Source organism: Coffea eugenioides, chromosome 4, assembly GCF_003713205.1.
Source record: "Coffea eugenioides isolate CCC68of chromosome 4, Ceug_1.0, whole genome shotgun sequence".
NCBI lineage: Eukaryota > Viridiplantae > Streptophyta > Magnoliopsida > Gentianales > Rubiaceae > Coffea > Coffea eugenioides.
Genome location: NC_040038.1, coordinates 834536 through 847684, shown reverse-complemented (window position 1 = coordinate 847684; position 13149 = coordinate 834536). Strand labels below are relative to the sequence as shown.

The 13149-nt window shown below is 35.9% G+C and overlaps 2 protein-coding genes across 4 annotated transcripts; both read right to left on the bottom strand.

The window, feature by feature from the left end:
* Nucleotides 1-5041, bottom strand: LOC113768337 (peroxisomal (S)-2-hydroxy-acid oxidase GLO3-like). Of its 3 annotated transcripts, none has more exons than XM_027312652.1 (12): nucleotides 4896-5041; nucleotides 3614-3761; nucleotides 3416-3540; nucleotides 3292-3338; nucleotides 3141-3218; nucleotides 2887-3011; nucleotides 2700-2757; nucleotides 2039-2101; nucleotides 1810-1879; nucleotides 1344-1444; nucleotides 534-638; nucleotides 1-406 (listed from the first exon to the last, which is right to left on the bottom strand). In XM_027312652.1, exons 2-12 carry the CDS (start codon nucleotides 3754-3756, stop codon nucleotides 227-229), a joined length of 1095 nt encoding a protein of 364 aa, XP_027168453.1. In that variant the 5' UTR covers nucleotides 3757-3761; nucleotides 4896-5041; the 3' UTR covers nucleotides 1-226. The 3 variants fall into 3 exon arrangements, with proteins under 3 accessions (XP_027168453.1, XP_027168455.1, XP_027168454.1); XM_027312654.1 differs by having other exon boundaries at nucleotides 3614-3728; XM_027312653.1 differs by having other exon boundaries at nucleotides 4945-5037.
* A 3686-nt stretch (nucleotides 5042-8727) lies between these two features.
* On the bottom strand, nucleotides 8728-12833 carry LOC113768470 (zinc finger CCCH domain-containing protein 62). The gene is made up of 9 exons (XM_027312842.1): nucleotides 12168-12833; nucleotides 11892-12016; nucleotides 11678-11792; nucleotides 11473-11534; nucleotides 11131-11182; nucleotides 10775-10886; nucleotides 10409-10507; nucleotides 10197-10324; nucleotides 8728-10064 (listed from the first exon to the last, which is right to left on the bottom strand). The coding sequence occupies exons 1-9, from the start codon at nucleotides 12320-12322 to the stop codon at nucleotides 9332-9334; spliced, it is 1581 nt and encodes a 526-aa protein (XP_027168643.1). The 5' UTR covers nucleotides 12323-12833; the 3' UTR covers nucleotides 8728-9331.
* Nucleotides 12834-13149: the final 316 nt, after the last annotated feature.

Here is a 13149-nt window from a genome sequence, read left to right as displayed (position 1 = left end):
TTCCATTTGTCTTGAAAATCCATTTGCTTCCTTTCATTTATCAGAGAAAGTAAAGGACAAATCCATGCATTCCACCGCCCAGTTAGTTACCCGAGAATTAGCTGAGACTTCCCAGCAGTTTATAATGCAAGCACATAGTCCTGCAAAATTTGTTTGACAAGAAAACATGGACATTTGAAGCTACTACACCCCAAAACACAGTAAAGGAATGCGGTTGAACAAATTCTTAGATTTTGCATAGCAGTCTATCATGTTGCGTCCTCACGTGGCCTCGAGTGATGTCCTTCACTGTACAAGTTCCAGCAAGGGCCATGCTTAGCTCTAGCTCCTCCTTCAGCATGTTAATGACTCTCTTCACCCCATATTCTCCCTTTGCTGCCAACCCAAAGAGAACTGGCCTTCCAATCTATAGCACAATTCCAAGCATACTGAGGATACTTCATATTTGCAAGAAAATGCATGGCGACACGTACAACAGGAGAGAAGTGGTGCTTATCAGTTTAAGACAAATTAAATGATAAAACAAATTTTACCATAACAGCTTGTGCACCAAGGGCCAAGGCCTTGAATATGTCCGTCCCTCGCCTCACACCTCCATCAAGCAGAACAGGAATTTTCCCTTGAACAGCTTCAACCACCTAAAATCGTATGACGCACAAACGCACAAGATGTTACACCAACTACTAATGGCCACCCGGTGCAAGAGGATAGGATGATACAGATCAAATTTCTGAATCTTATGAATGGTACAGTTGGGGGATAATGTGTAAAGACACTGTTCTGTTAGTGATCAAAGAGAATTGACATAGCGCAACACCTCCTGTTTAATTAAAAGTACCACACTTCAAAGTAGTCCTATCCTCTTATCTACAAACATCTGGAACTGCCTTTTATCTTTCAAGAATGGGTGAGTACACGCCAAAACAACTCAGAGCTTTGGATAAACAGCGACAAAGAAGAGCCATTGGGATTTTGGAGTCTAGATCAAGTTTCAGTCATTCTTGAAAAATCATTTCTTTAGCATAAATCTAATGCAATACCTTTTGCTGATCACCAACATTTGACAAACGTAATAAATCATACATGTTTCTGGAGAGAAACATTCAGAGTTAAAAAGTAGATTAAACTCTGTAAATAACAAAACAGAGTTAGACAAAACACTTATACTTAAAACATCGTAAGGTATTTCTGGTCGAACACTAGAAGTTAAAACACAGTATCATACTCTTTTCTCAGTGCACAACCATCACCAATAATTTGGAATACTTTAAAATGGGCTAAAACTTCTATCCATGAAGTACAGACGCATAAAACCATCAGACGTATGAGCTTAATGTACCTACCTCTTCCAAAACACTTATAGTAGCTGGAGAATAATCTAGCTGCCGAGCTCCATGATTAGAGACAATGATGCCTGAAACTCCTACTTCCAAAGCTTTTATTGCTGTAACAATAGCATTTTTACAACAGAGAAATTGAAAAAAAACTGCAAGGACTTTTTACCATATGTGACGTTGTAACCTATTGTGTGTCATTGGAGTGATGAATTTGCAACCTTAAAGCAGATTGACTCATGAATAGGATATCCAAATTCCAAGACCAGCTTTGATCAGATAACAGAAGAATTAGGATGTCAGTGGTACTAATCTCTGGCTATTACGTTATAGAGGTGGCAGTGGTGATTACATCAGAAGCACCTTGATGGACATATGGAAGTAGGAAAATTATGCAAAACATGTTCATTCTGATGTTTCAGAATGCACATATCTATAGGAATGCAGGAAATCAATAGGGGAGTTTTAAGCTTACCATCCTCAGGAGTGAGTACGCCCTTGATCAGAATGGGCAAATTTGTAATGGACTTTAACCATGTTATATCCTGCAAAAGGTGTGATCCAGACAAGCAATAGTTCACTCAACAACTATAGTTTGTCATACTCATCAAGTGGGTTACAAGTTTCTTGGATGTTGGAACAGAGGGTGTACACTCCAAGACTAATGCTTCTGAAGCAAAACCAGAAATGCATGTAGTTAATACCTTCCAACAGACAGAAGCATCCAACATAGCAGATGCATAAGCTGCGAGTTTTGAACCTTTATCCTTAAGAGAAAAATAAAAAGAAACCACATCAATAATCAACATAAAGAAGAACTATGTACATAACTAGGGAGATATGTGAAATGACACTGGAAGAACTAATGGGATGTGCTACCGCAACTTGAAGATTTCTAGCGCATAAAAGCACACATGATTCTACTGTATCTAAAGACCGGATTCTGCATATGATACAGAACTTGCAAAGCAGAAGATGGAGAAAAGAAACTTGATTAACAAATTAAAAATCACCTTATCATGTATCCACGGAAGTCCATCAAAGGTGTCATTTATGCAACATTCCCAGATAATAGTTAGACTTAAGAGACCTAAAAACCCAAGAATGAATGTTTTTCTGTTTTTTTTTTTTAATATTGAATTTGGTAAGTAGAAGTCAAAAAAAATATGATCCATCTTCATGAACTTAATCATACAGCGAGAATTCCTGCTAAAATTTCTGATGCATCTATCTTCAAAAATAAAATCAACGAATTTGGAAAGGTTGCTCTTTTTCTTTTCTGAACTATGCCTCCCATCTATTACTCTGATTCTCTTTCCAGCTAATTAGATTACTAACACTAGCTACAGATTTTTTTGCACTTACAGTAACAACATCAGTTGAAATGAGACCGTCAAAATTTCTCACTGGAGGTGCAATCATCCTGCAAGAATGATTATGCTAAAAGGGTCAAATATGCGATGAGAAAAAGCACGTCTATGTTTTGTGCAAATCAAAGTAAACTGTGACAAAGATTCTACTTGAGAAAATGGCATATATTCATGTTACTCACTTGTTTTTTATGTCAGCCTCTCTCCGACCAAGTCTAGGGGTATCAGCAGTAAGGATGACAGCCTTGAATCCACTTCTTTCTGCCCTTCGTACCAGTAGAGCAGTTATATCCCGCCTTTTGTAAACCTAATAAGAGAAGAAGACCAAACCTGAATCAACTCCTAAAGCAATAGCATAACCAAATATTTCCCACTTGGACATTAGAAATCTTTTAGAAAAACAATAAGATCTTAGTAGACAAGGAAGGATGGATACATATAGTTGAAAGAAGCGGATGGCATTGCAGCTTGAAGCAACCTCCTCCAATGGGCGGGAAGACGAGAAGGACACAGCCTGATATTGACAAAAAAGTGTTAAAACCTAGAGTTCATATTAAAATCAATCGCACCCTTCAAAAAATGAATACCATAATGGTGTCACATGCTGCTGCTGCTCTGGCAGTTGCAACTTCCCCTGGAAAAAAACAGTTTTAATAGTCAACTTAGAAATACACCAAGTTCCATGACAAACTGGTGAAGAAATACACACACCTTCAGGGTGTGCCAATTTATGCCCGCCAGTTGGGGCAATCATAAGGGGTGCTGAAGTTCTATAGCCCAAAATACTAGTTGAAATGTCTATTTTGCTGACATCCACAAGAACTCTTGGCAGGATGCTGAAGTGATGCAAAATTCATGTTAAAAACCTGTCATAACTTGCAGATACTGAGCAACTGCAAATACACCTACTTTATTCTGTGAAATGCTTCCACATTTTCCTTAAGTGTATACTGGTCCTCAGCACCACCAGCATAGTAGTCATAATACATCTTTGGAAGGGCTTGCCTTGCGAGTTCTTGAAATTCTGTGACATTTACTGGTTCAGCAGCCATATATCCTTTAAAAAAAAAATCAGAACAACTTCTCATAATGCAATTCATGGCAACTGACATTACATTATTTCCATGTGCTTGATGTTAAAAGGATCAGTAGATTTTGACATACTTCAAGCAAATAAGATGACAAATACTTGTTCATCTTTCACGTCTGACAGTCTGAATTATCAACCCACTTTCTCATTTACATGAATAGGCTTAATTCAACATGGTGCAAATAATTACACTGCTCCCTACTAGCTTAGAGTATATATGGAAACAGAAGTAAGTGCAAGTCCTTGCTTGCTGCAATCATCGCAATCAGATGAAACCAATTGGCTACCACGAAATAATCAGTTAAATTTTGTGCTTTGCAAATCGGCTACCACAAAATAAAGTTTCACTCCTAATTGCCAATTAGCATCCCTAAACAAAACTCAGATTGACCAAAAAAAACGCTTGTCCATATTACGAGCATATCCAGTCAGAACAATCTTTTAAACTACCAACTTCAAATGGAATCACAGATTTTCATCCTTGAATTTCAGAAACTACGCCATGTACTTGTCTCCTCAACTTAATACTCTAAAAAGGAAGACACAAAGTAGTAAGAAGCAGATAAAAGCTTGATATTGACTAACAAATGAAATCAGACAACTGCCAATAAAGCCATTGTTTCAGCATGTCTATGTCTAAAGTTTTTTTTTAATTAAAATAATATAATTATTATCTATATCTAAAGTTATTTAAAGTTGATATGTAGCACTCAAAATGGATGATCCAAACCAGTTTGGAAGCAAAACAAGATGCTGAATTGCTGAATAAATCGATACAACACTAACAAAGCAACTGAATTTCAGCATCCCAATATCTTCGTTATTGGTAAAGTTGATACTGACTGCCAAGTTTGCCACTTGAAAGCTAGCTAGCTACTTTCATACAGAAATGCTCCAAGAAACTTAAGAAAAGCAAAGATTTATATTTTTAATTGGTGATCCATAACCATGCTGCCCCAGGTTGATGACGGGCACAATACTGAGAAGAACACAAGATGCTCGCTCATTACTGATACGCTAGATAAATACTGATACCACTCTGGAGAAAGTAAGAAATTGAGCAATGGGTTTATGAGAAGACTGATCAAACCATTTATTTACCGTTAATACCAAAAGCAAGATAGTATTGCACCAAATGTTGTGTACTTGCCTCCAAGTTTCTAGAGTGGAGAGACAAAGAAAAAGTTTCAACAATGGAGTGAAGAACAGACTGAAATGAGTAATTGAGTGGTCAGAACCCAAACACTTTTAACTCCAGAGGTTGAAAAATGGCAAACTCATGGTGATTAATGATCCAAGTACAAGTGAACAACTGCTGACTAGTCAATCCCCGACTCCATTTTTTAACTTTCATTTTCCATTTTTCTTTAGAATAAATACGAAATCACGGTCTCATACTTTACGTCTGGTTATCTTTTTTTACGTCTGGTTATCCAAGTATTGTTTATTAGGAGTCACAATCAGATTAGGCCGTGGGTTGATGGGTCGGGTTGAAACTCAAGTATTCTAGATAACAAGTCAATCCGAATTCGATCTGAAATTTTAAATGGGTTAACTTTCGTGATCCGAACGTGACTCGTTAATTTCGCGAGATACTAGAATCCGACCTGAATAACTCATTTACTTTAACTTTCTTTTTATTTTTTTAAACCTTCTCACTTTAGTAGTATGGTGGTTTTTTTTTTTATTAATGGAGTTTCCATGAGAATATAGAAAATTGCAATCCAATCTAGTAGTAATTTTTTTATTTTTCTTTTTATACAAAAAAAAAAATCATGCATAAAAACAAAACTATGACACTTTCACAAATAAAATACCTTATTTTCGTATAATATCATGATTATGTTCCCGTAATACTAATTTATAATTTTAGTTAGCTTTCTTTTTATTTATTTATGCCTCTAATTTATTAATTAAATTATAAAATTACATATTAAACGGATTAGACGGGTCAACTCGTGTTGACTTGAGTTGGATCTGTTTGCTTAGCGGGTCATTCGAGACTAACGTGAATTTGATCCGAATCCGTGAAAAGTAAATTCATACCCGTTAATTTCGTATTAGATTCGAATCGTATTTTCACGTCCACGTCGAGAGTTGCCACCCTTAGTTTATTTGATGGTTTGAAAAGATTCTTCTTCTATTATTCTATACGTGTATAGTCTAATGTTGTTGTTTGTGTCGGGACTGTTGATGGTCCTCAACAGGGTTCAACTGTTAACTATGACGATTCCTTCTTATCTGTACCGGGCTATGAACAGTTCCACAATTATGAGATTATGAGGTTGCCAACTCTTTTGAGCTTCTGCTTTCAACTTTCTGCTTTAGTTCATTTGATCGTATTGCACCAAAAATGACTCAAAAATAGTCACATTCATACCCTTAAATTGTTCAGCAATTCAATTTCATAATATGTTCACGAATACCACTCACTGCATTATATTTCTTAGTTGTCAAAATAGCCATAAGATACTTGCCAAAACTTTATCCGATGTTTAAAATTGCTGCTCAACTGATGCTAAAATCACACGAGCCCTATCAGAATCAGGAATTGACTTCCTTATGTGTTTTACAATTTTGCTCTTAACAATCATTAAACTTGGTCGGTTGAACCATTCCTAATTATCATACACGATCCTTTCCTGTTTGATGCTTTCAAGAGTAGGCTACGCAGGCTTATCAATACAGAGGTATAGATCTAAGTCTAGGCAATCCAAGGTGATAAACACTTGGTCACACCAATTAGAAAAATTGGACCCATTCAACTCCTGAATGTTAGCTGCAATTCCTAAAACTAAAGCTGGAGTAATAGCTGTAAATACAAGTCAAGCCATGAGATACATATATAGAGTAATCAAGTGCATTATCGTATTTTACCTTTGGACTAGAATAACAACGTCATGCTAACAATAGTAAATGATAGCAATTATTCACTTACAACTTTAATAGAGATATCATATTTCTTTGGATAATATAATAACTCATGACTATAGAAATTAAAATACCTTTGGACAAATTTTAATAACTATAATTATCATACAAAATAGATATAAATAACCTTTGTATAAACTGTATATCAATTAGGTCACTTTTGCGACAAACTAAATTAATCATCACTACTATCATGTTTATATAGGTTATTGAACTTTAAATAGCTGAAAAATATGATTGTATTGGTTTAATATATGGTAATTTGAATATCCATGAACCATTATTAAGAATACCTTAATCTCAAATTGCCCTCCCAAATATGCATTTATATATGCTTTCTTTCCAAAATTGTGCACATATCAGTTGTCGGACACTATGAAGACAAGAAGTAATAGTATATGTGCGTTAAATAATTTGGGTTTCAAAAATGGTTCATTATGGCATAAACTATTGCAACCATTAAAGTAAGTATACAATCAATTATCCAATCAACCATCATAATTCAAAGCGTGAATATTAAGGTTATTGTAATAAAGCATATTTATCAGCCATATATAATTGCTCATAAATGATGTTTTAGTTCAAGTACCATTTACGCATTCAAATTTTATTTTAATACACAAAAATCTTTTATGTCATAGAAGTAATTAAAATGCACATAATATGGTTACATTTAGAACCATTAGTAAAAATTTTGGGCACTATAACCAAACAGACATCTAACTCTCCTTAATTTCTTGCGGTTAGATGTTATTAAGATAATAATTAAGCCTTTAATAATAATATTGAATACTTTTCCAAGGATCAGAGATATGGCAGACCAAACGAAATTAATTGATTCTCATAATCAATTAGGAAGCAAAACTTCTATTCAGTCATTGCCAATTCCGCCATCCAAAGCCAACTAACAACACAAGTTGGTGCATGTTTCAAACTGACTAGAAGAGTCAATTAATTGGTCCGAAAATTATTATTGTCTATTTCTTTTTTGCGTTCTTACGATGTCCATTCCCAAAGTCCGAGTGATTAATCAAGCTTTTCTTTTGGCCCATGCAATAGGGCCACTTAAAGTCATACAGATATAAGCAATTGCATAGTTGACATTTGACAATCAATCATGGGATTCATAATAAGCATATATATATATATATATATGATTAAAGACATCTAACTATCACCCAACCATAACAATTAGTGAAAATATTGTCAATAGCATCGATACGTCATACAAATTTTATCGAAAATTGAGTTCCTCCATTACTTGAAATTTTAACAGTTATCGTTAGCGGAAGCAAAATCAAGACCGTCACATGCATATGTGGTACGAAAATAACGAACCAAATTTTTGAACTCTAAGAATTTTGTCTTAAACTTTATTGCAAAATAAATCAAAATTAAGTGTGACATAATTAATTTACAAGTCATAAATTTTAACCTAACTCTGATGCCACTTGTTAGACATAAGAAGCAAGGTTTTTAGTATGATTTGTAAATTAAAATTAAGAAATAAATTGTAAATTGGTATACCTTGAGACATTTTGGAGAAGAATTTCACACCTCTTTATCATCAAACTTTTCGATCACCAATGTTGTAAACCATAAATCTTATGCTATTTAGCCTTCTCTCACTAACTCTCTGTTATATTATTATTTTAGTGATGGGTGAAAATAACATATGTCAGAGTGGTGAGAGAAACTAGAAACTCTAAAGTATTTGTAGAGTCACAATCGAGAAACTAGAAACTCTAAAGTATTTGTAGAGTCACAATCACTCCCGTAATGATAGATTTTAATATTCTTATCGTACTTCATTTGTTAAATATAATGATAAGATACAATTTAATAATCACTGAAATTATCAGATAAAGTATCACAATAAATATAATACATCCACATACAATGAATATAAGACTCCCTACTTCCTCAAATTTGTCTATCCTAATGATTATGTAACTATCAACGTAAATCTATTTACGTAGTTATTTATTCCATGAACTAGTGAGGTAATTAATGAATATTGGTACAATATCATGTGATCGTGTAGGCTACACTAATATTCCAACAGGAAAGATAGGCAATATTCAGGTTTTATTAGACATCTCCAAGCGTCAACATTCAACACTGAGAAAGAGAATCTGTTAAACCGCATTATTGCGCAAATTGCAACATGTGCCTGACGTTAACTCCTTGTGCTGGAATTGGATCATAGCTCAAATAGGTGCAAGCTTTGAACAAATGGCAGCCTGTTGGAAATTAATTTGTCGAAATGAAACAGCAATAAAGGAAATTCATTGCAGATTAGACTGCCATTTCTTCTCGGACACAAGGCAAGCCACAAAAATGCATAGAGACAAAAATGTGTTGACAAGTTGGTGAAAGGTCAACCATTCTCCTGCCGGCAAAATTACAGCTTCTCTTGAATTAGAATCGGTGTCACTCAACCCAGACTGAACTACGAGTTTGCCTGAGTATCGCTATAGCCTCTCCAGATTGAAGCGGAAACACAGATGAGTACAAGCCGAAAGCAGATAAAAAAAAAAAAACTAGCCAGCTCCGTAGAAAATTGAGCAGAGTGGACAAACTGGTCATAGTAGTTTCTAATTTTGTTAAACCTCGTGCAAATACTTGCACTTGTATCCATAATAACACCTTCCTTGAGCATAGTACCTGCACAGCTGCTTCTTTTCCTTTAAATGTCCTTGGACTATATCCCTGGATGCGTCAAAATTCTCAACCCGAACATAAGCACGCATCTGCTCTGAACTCTTCAGAGGATTATTCATACCACAATTTCTATGATAGAAATCCTTTTGCTGTGCATTCTCATTTTTGGCATATACATGGCTTTTTGTTGAAGAACTCAAAGAATTAGTGCTGCTAATTTCACAACCAGCTGGGGCTCTTGGATGATTTATAACACTTCTGTGGTTTGCGTGTCTGGCATTTTTTACCGCCCCGTAAACTGAGGTCATTGAATTCTTGAACTTAGTTTGGACCTCATGGGTTTTCATCCAAGAAGGATGCCCTGGAAGATTGCAATTCATACTGGTAAAAGGTCGCCTAGAAAGATTCCCTTCCAATGGGACATTAGCATCCGTGCAAATTTTAGACCTCATCTGCACATACCCTGGATCTTCTTGCCTAGCAGAAGTTTTATCCTTGAAGCTTCTCAACTCCCAGCATTCCTTCTTCTTAAAATGTTGAGATTGGCAAGTGTCCTGCATGTCCTCTGGCTGCTGTTCAGGTTGTATGTTGTTGTTCAAGGGAATGGAGAGAGAACATTGCATTTGTTTTCTATTCTCTTCCTGTTTTCTAAAACTGTGTTCTTTCTTCAGTACCCTGACAAAAGGATGAGAATGATGGAAGAGGATCAGTCAGAGGTTTAGATACTATAAAAAAGTTCCTTCTATCTCATCATTTTTTACAAAAATGCAAATTTTATTTTTCATTAAAACCTAAGAACATTGTTACCTATCTGACTTCAGCACTTTCCGCATGTCTCTTTCTAGCACACGAGTTTCCCTATTTGAACGAGCAACAGCACCTCTAGCATGCTTTTCTGACAAGATCCTTTTCCTTTCCTCTTCATCTTCCCACCTCTGACAGTAGGAAAACAAGGTAAAAATTGATGCCTGACATATGAATGGAGAGAGATTAAGATGCTTTATTGTTTGCAAACAAACCTGCCTCATTGTTGTTAACCTATAAAGATTTCTGCCCTTGATGAGAAGGGGATGAAGTGGGGGTAGCGATTTCTCTCCTTTGCTCCATAGTACTTCAATCTGAACAGATTAGTCAAGCAAGTTAGATTCACACAGCATGATAATTTCATTTTGAACTCAGATACCCTGCAAATTGTTGTCTTACAGCTGGTAAGCATGATGAAGCCATACAGGAGTGCGGCTTTTAGAACAATAAGAAAACCATTTCTTTTGATTTAATAGGATTCCAAGGTGAACAGTCAGCCCCTCAATTTAGTTGATATCATACATTTTCGATCAGTTTCCTAAGCCTACTACTCCACCAAGTTGAACAACTACTCAGCTCACCGTAAAGGTATGTTGTTGCTTTGCAGCACCATAACTCTCTTTTACTATCCTGCCAGCAACCAGTCGAGTCCCGCAAGGGGGCCCACTTGCACTCCTTGAGGCAATGTTGAACCTGAAAAGCAAATAAAGACCAAGTCTAAGAATCTGCATTATTCTCAACACACAGATTCAACAGAATTTATAGTAGGCATTATATAAATATCAAGTAATACATTCTCTGCTGGGTTAATTAAGTGAGATACTACTTGACTAAGTATTTTCCTGGAGTAATCAAGGTTAAGCTCAACAATTCTGCACAATTAAGATTGCCATACTGAGAAATAGAAGTATGGACTCCATCTCTTCAGAGGGCTTACATTCCATATACAGTTTGTTTGAACAGGATGATGTCACCAGTGCATGCATCACCTGCATGAGACAGAAACTTAAACTCAAAAACAGACAAAAAGATGATTTATGTTATCCAATTCTTAATACACACATTAACAAGAGAAATGCTACCCGTTAAAATCGAATTGTAATCCATTATAGGAAAACTAATTAAAAATGGCAATAAAGTTGGGAGCCTTTCAAAGTTCAGTGCAAATTCATAATGGTAAAATCAGCTATTATCATCAAGAATATCACGATCTCTATATAAGCTAATAACTTACAACTATCTAAGTAACTATAAAAGCAAAAATTCTGATGGTACGCACCTTTGCAGTTCACAAGAAAACTAGAAGCAGGGTACTTTTTCTCCCCTCCACCATTGAGGATACTGAAACATATGCTAGAGCTGGTAAATTAGACTTCTAAACTAGGAAAACTCAAAAATGGTTCAACATTAAGTAGCTCATTCAATGCGGGGACACAGGTATGAACAAAAAACAAAAAAAAATGAAAATGGAAAGCAGAAATTACTCAAGATGTTCTCTAATACGCTGAATAAGGGTTTCTTTGTTGCCCGTTAATCTCAAACCATGTTTCCTCAGATACACCTTGCACTGATCCACTTTAAGCTTCTCCAACTGACCAGCTGCCAGAAAGCATGTATCAGTATCAGCACAAACAACGCATGGAACAACATATAGTCCCGAAATAAATGGACTAATTATCATGATTGCACTGTACTAACCTCCAATGACCTTCTGAATAGTCTCATAACCTTTTTGATCTTTCTCATCAAGTCCGGGAACAACCACTTCTGTAACATCTGGGTCACCTTCTCCCTCCGCATACTTGATCATTTCCTTGTCAATACTAGATTTTGACAGGAACCCGTTTCGAATACTCAGGAAAGAGTCAATAATGAAAATGTGATTGACACATTTGAGCAAACACGCAGTAGGCCAAATAAAGACATCATTATTGTTTTTATTCATGGAAAATAGCAAAAAGGAAAACGAATTACCCAAGATTGGATTTTCTCCTAATGGACAGCCCGGAAAAGCTGGATCGACTTTCTTCAAGAATATCAAAATCTGGGTCTTCTTCGGAATCATCAGAATCATATCCATCACTATGGTCTGATTCACCATTGTAGTTTTGTTGCTCAAGAAGCGCCATTTTTGGTCTAATATTTTCCTTTAATCAGTATCAGCCGAAGCACTTCTAAACAACGTTATCTCTTGCAATGAGGGATAATCGTAATTGGGGTTTCCACTGGCCTGCAGAATGCAATGAAAATTCAAGAAAAGGTGGGCGCATTCATCTCAGGATTTGAATACAGGAATGACCGTTGCACTGCACATCAGAACAAATCGCAAAGAATGGGGTCCTTAAAACCGGATTGAGTGGAAGTAACAGTGGTGTCAAAGATATAATTAGTTAGAGATTAGATTATTCGACAAGATGGGAGTGTTGGACTTGGGTATTGCTTTTGGGCCAAAATGGCTAGGCCATCTTTTTACGGGGTTGAGTATCGGAGCCGAATAGACCGAGGTGACTGGTTGAAGCATCAGCCGGCCAGCATGAAATGATCGGTTCCACCTTTCAGGCCATCCATCTTTTTCTTTTGACCTTTTGCTAGTATTGGTAGGATACGGACTATGGTGTATGATGTACGTACTAATTTGTTTTTAACAATGAAGGCGAATTTCTCATGTGATCAGCGCCAATCATCTGATTGGATAGTTCTTCATCTTGTGATCTTCAATATTCCGTTGGAAAATTCCAAGTTGCAGCACATTCATACTCAGAAACACAGCCATGCAATTGTGAATTCCCAATCGCAAAGAGAAATGGGCTTCCTTGCTATTCCAATTAGATGCTATGCTTTTAAAAGAATATCCTGGGCCACATCACTATACTACTCCACTAAACATAAATCACATCTAGCGATCATTATCACCTTGTTTCAGACATTAACTAATGGTATTAAATATGTTTAATGC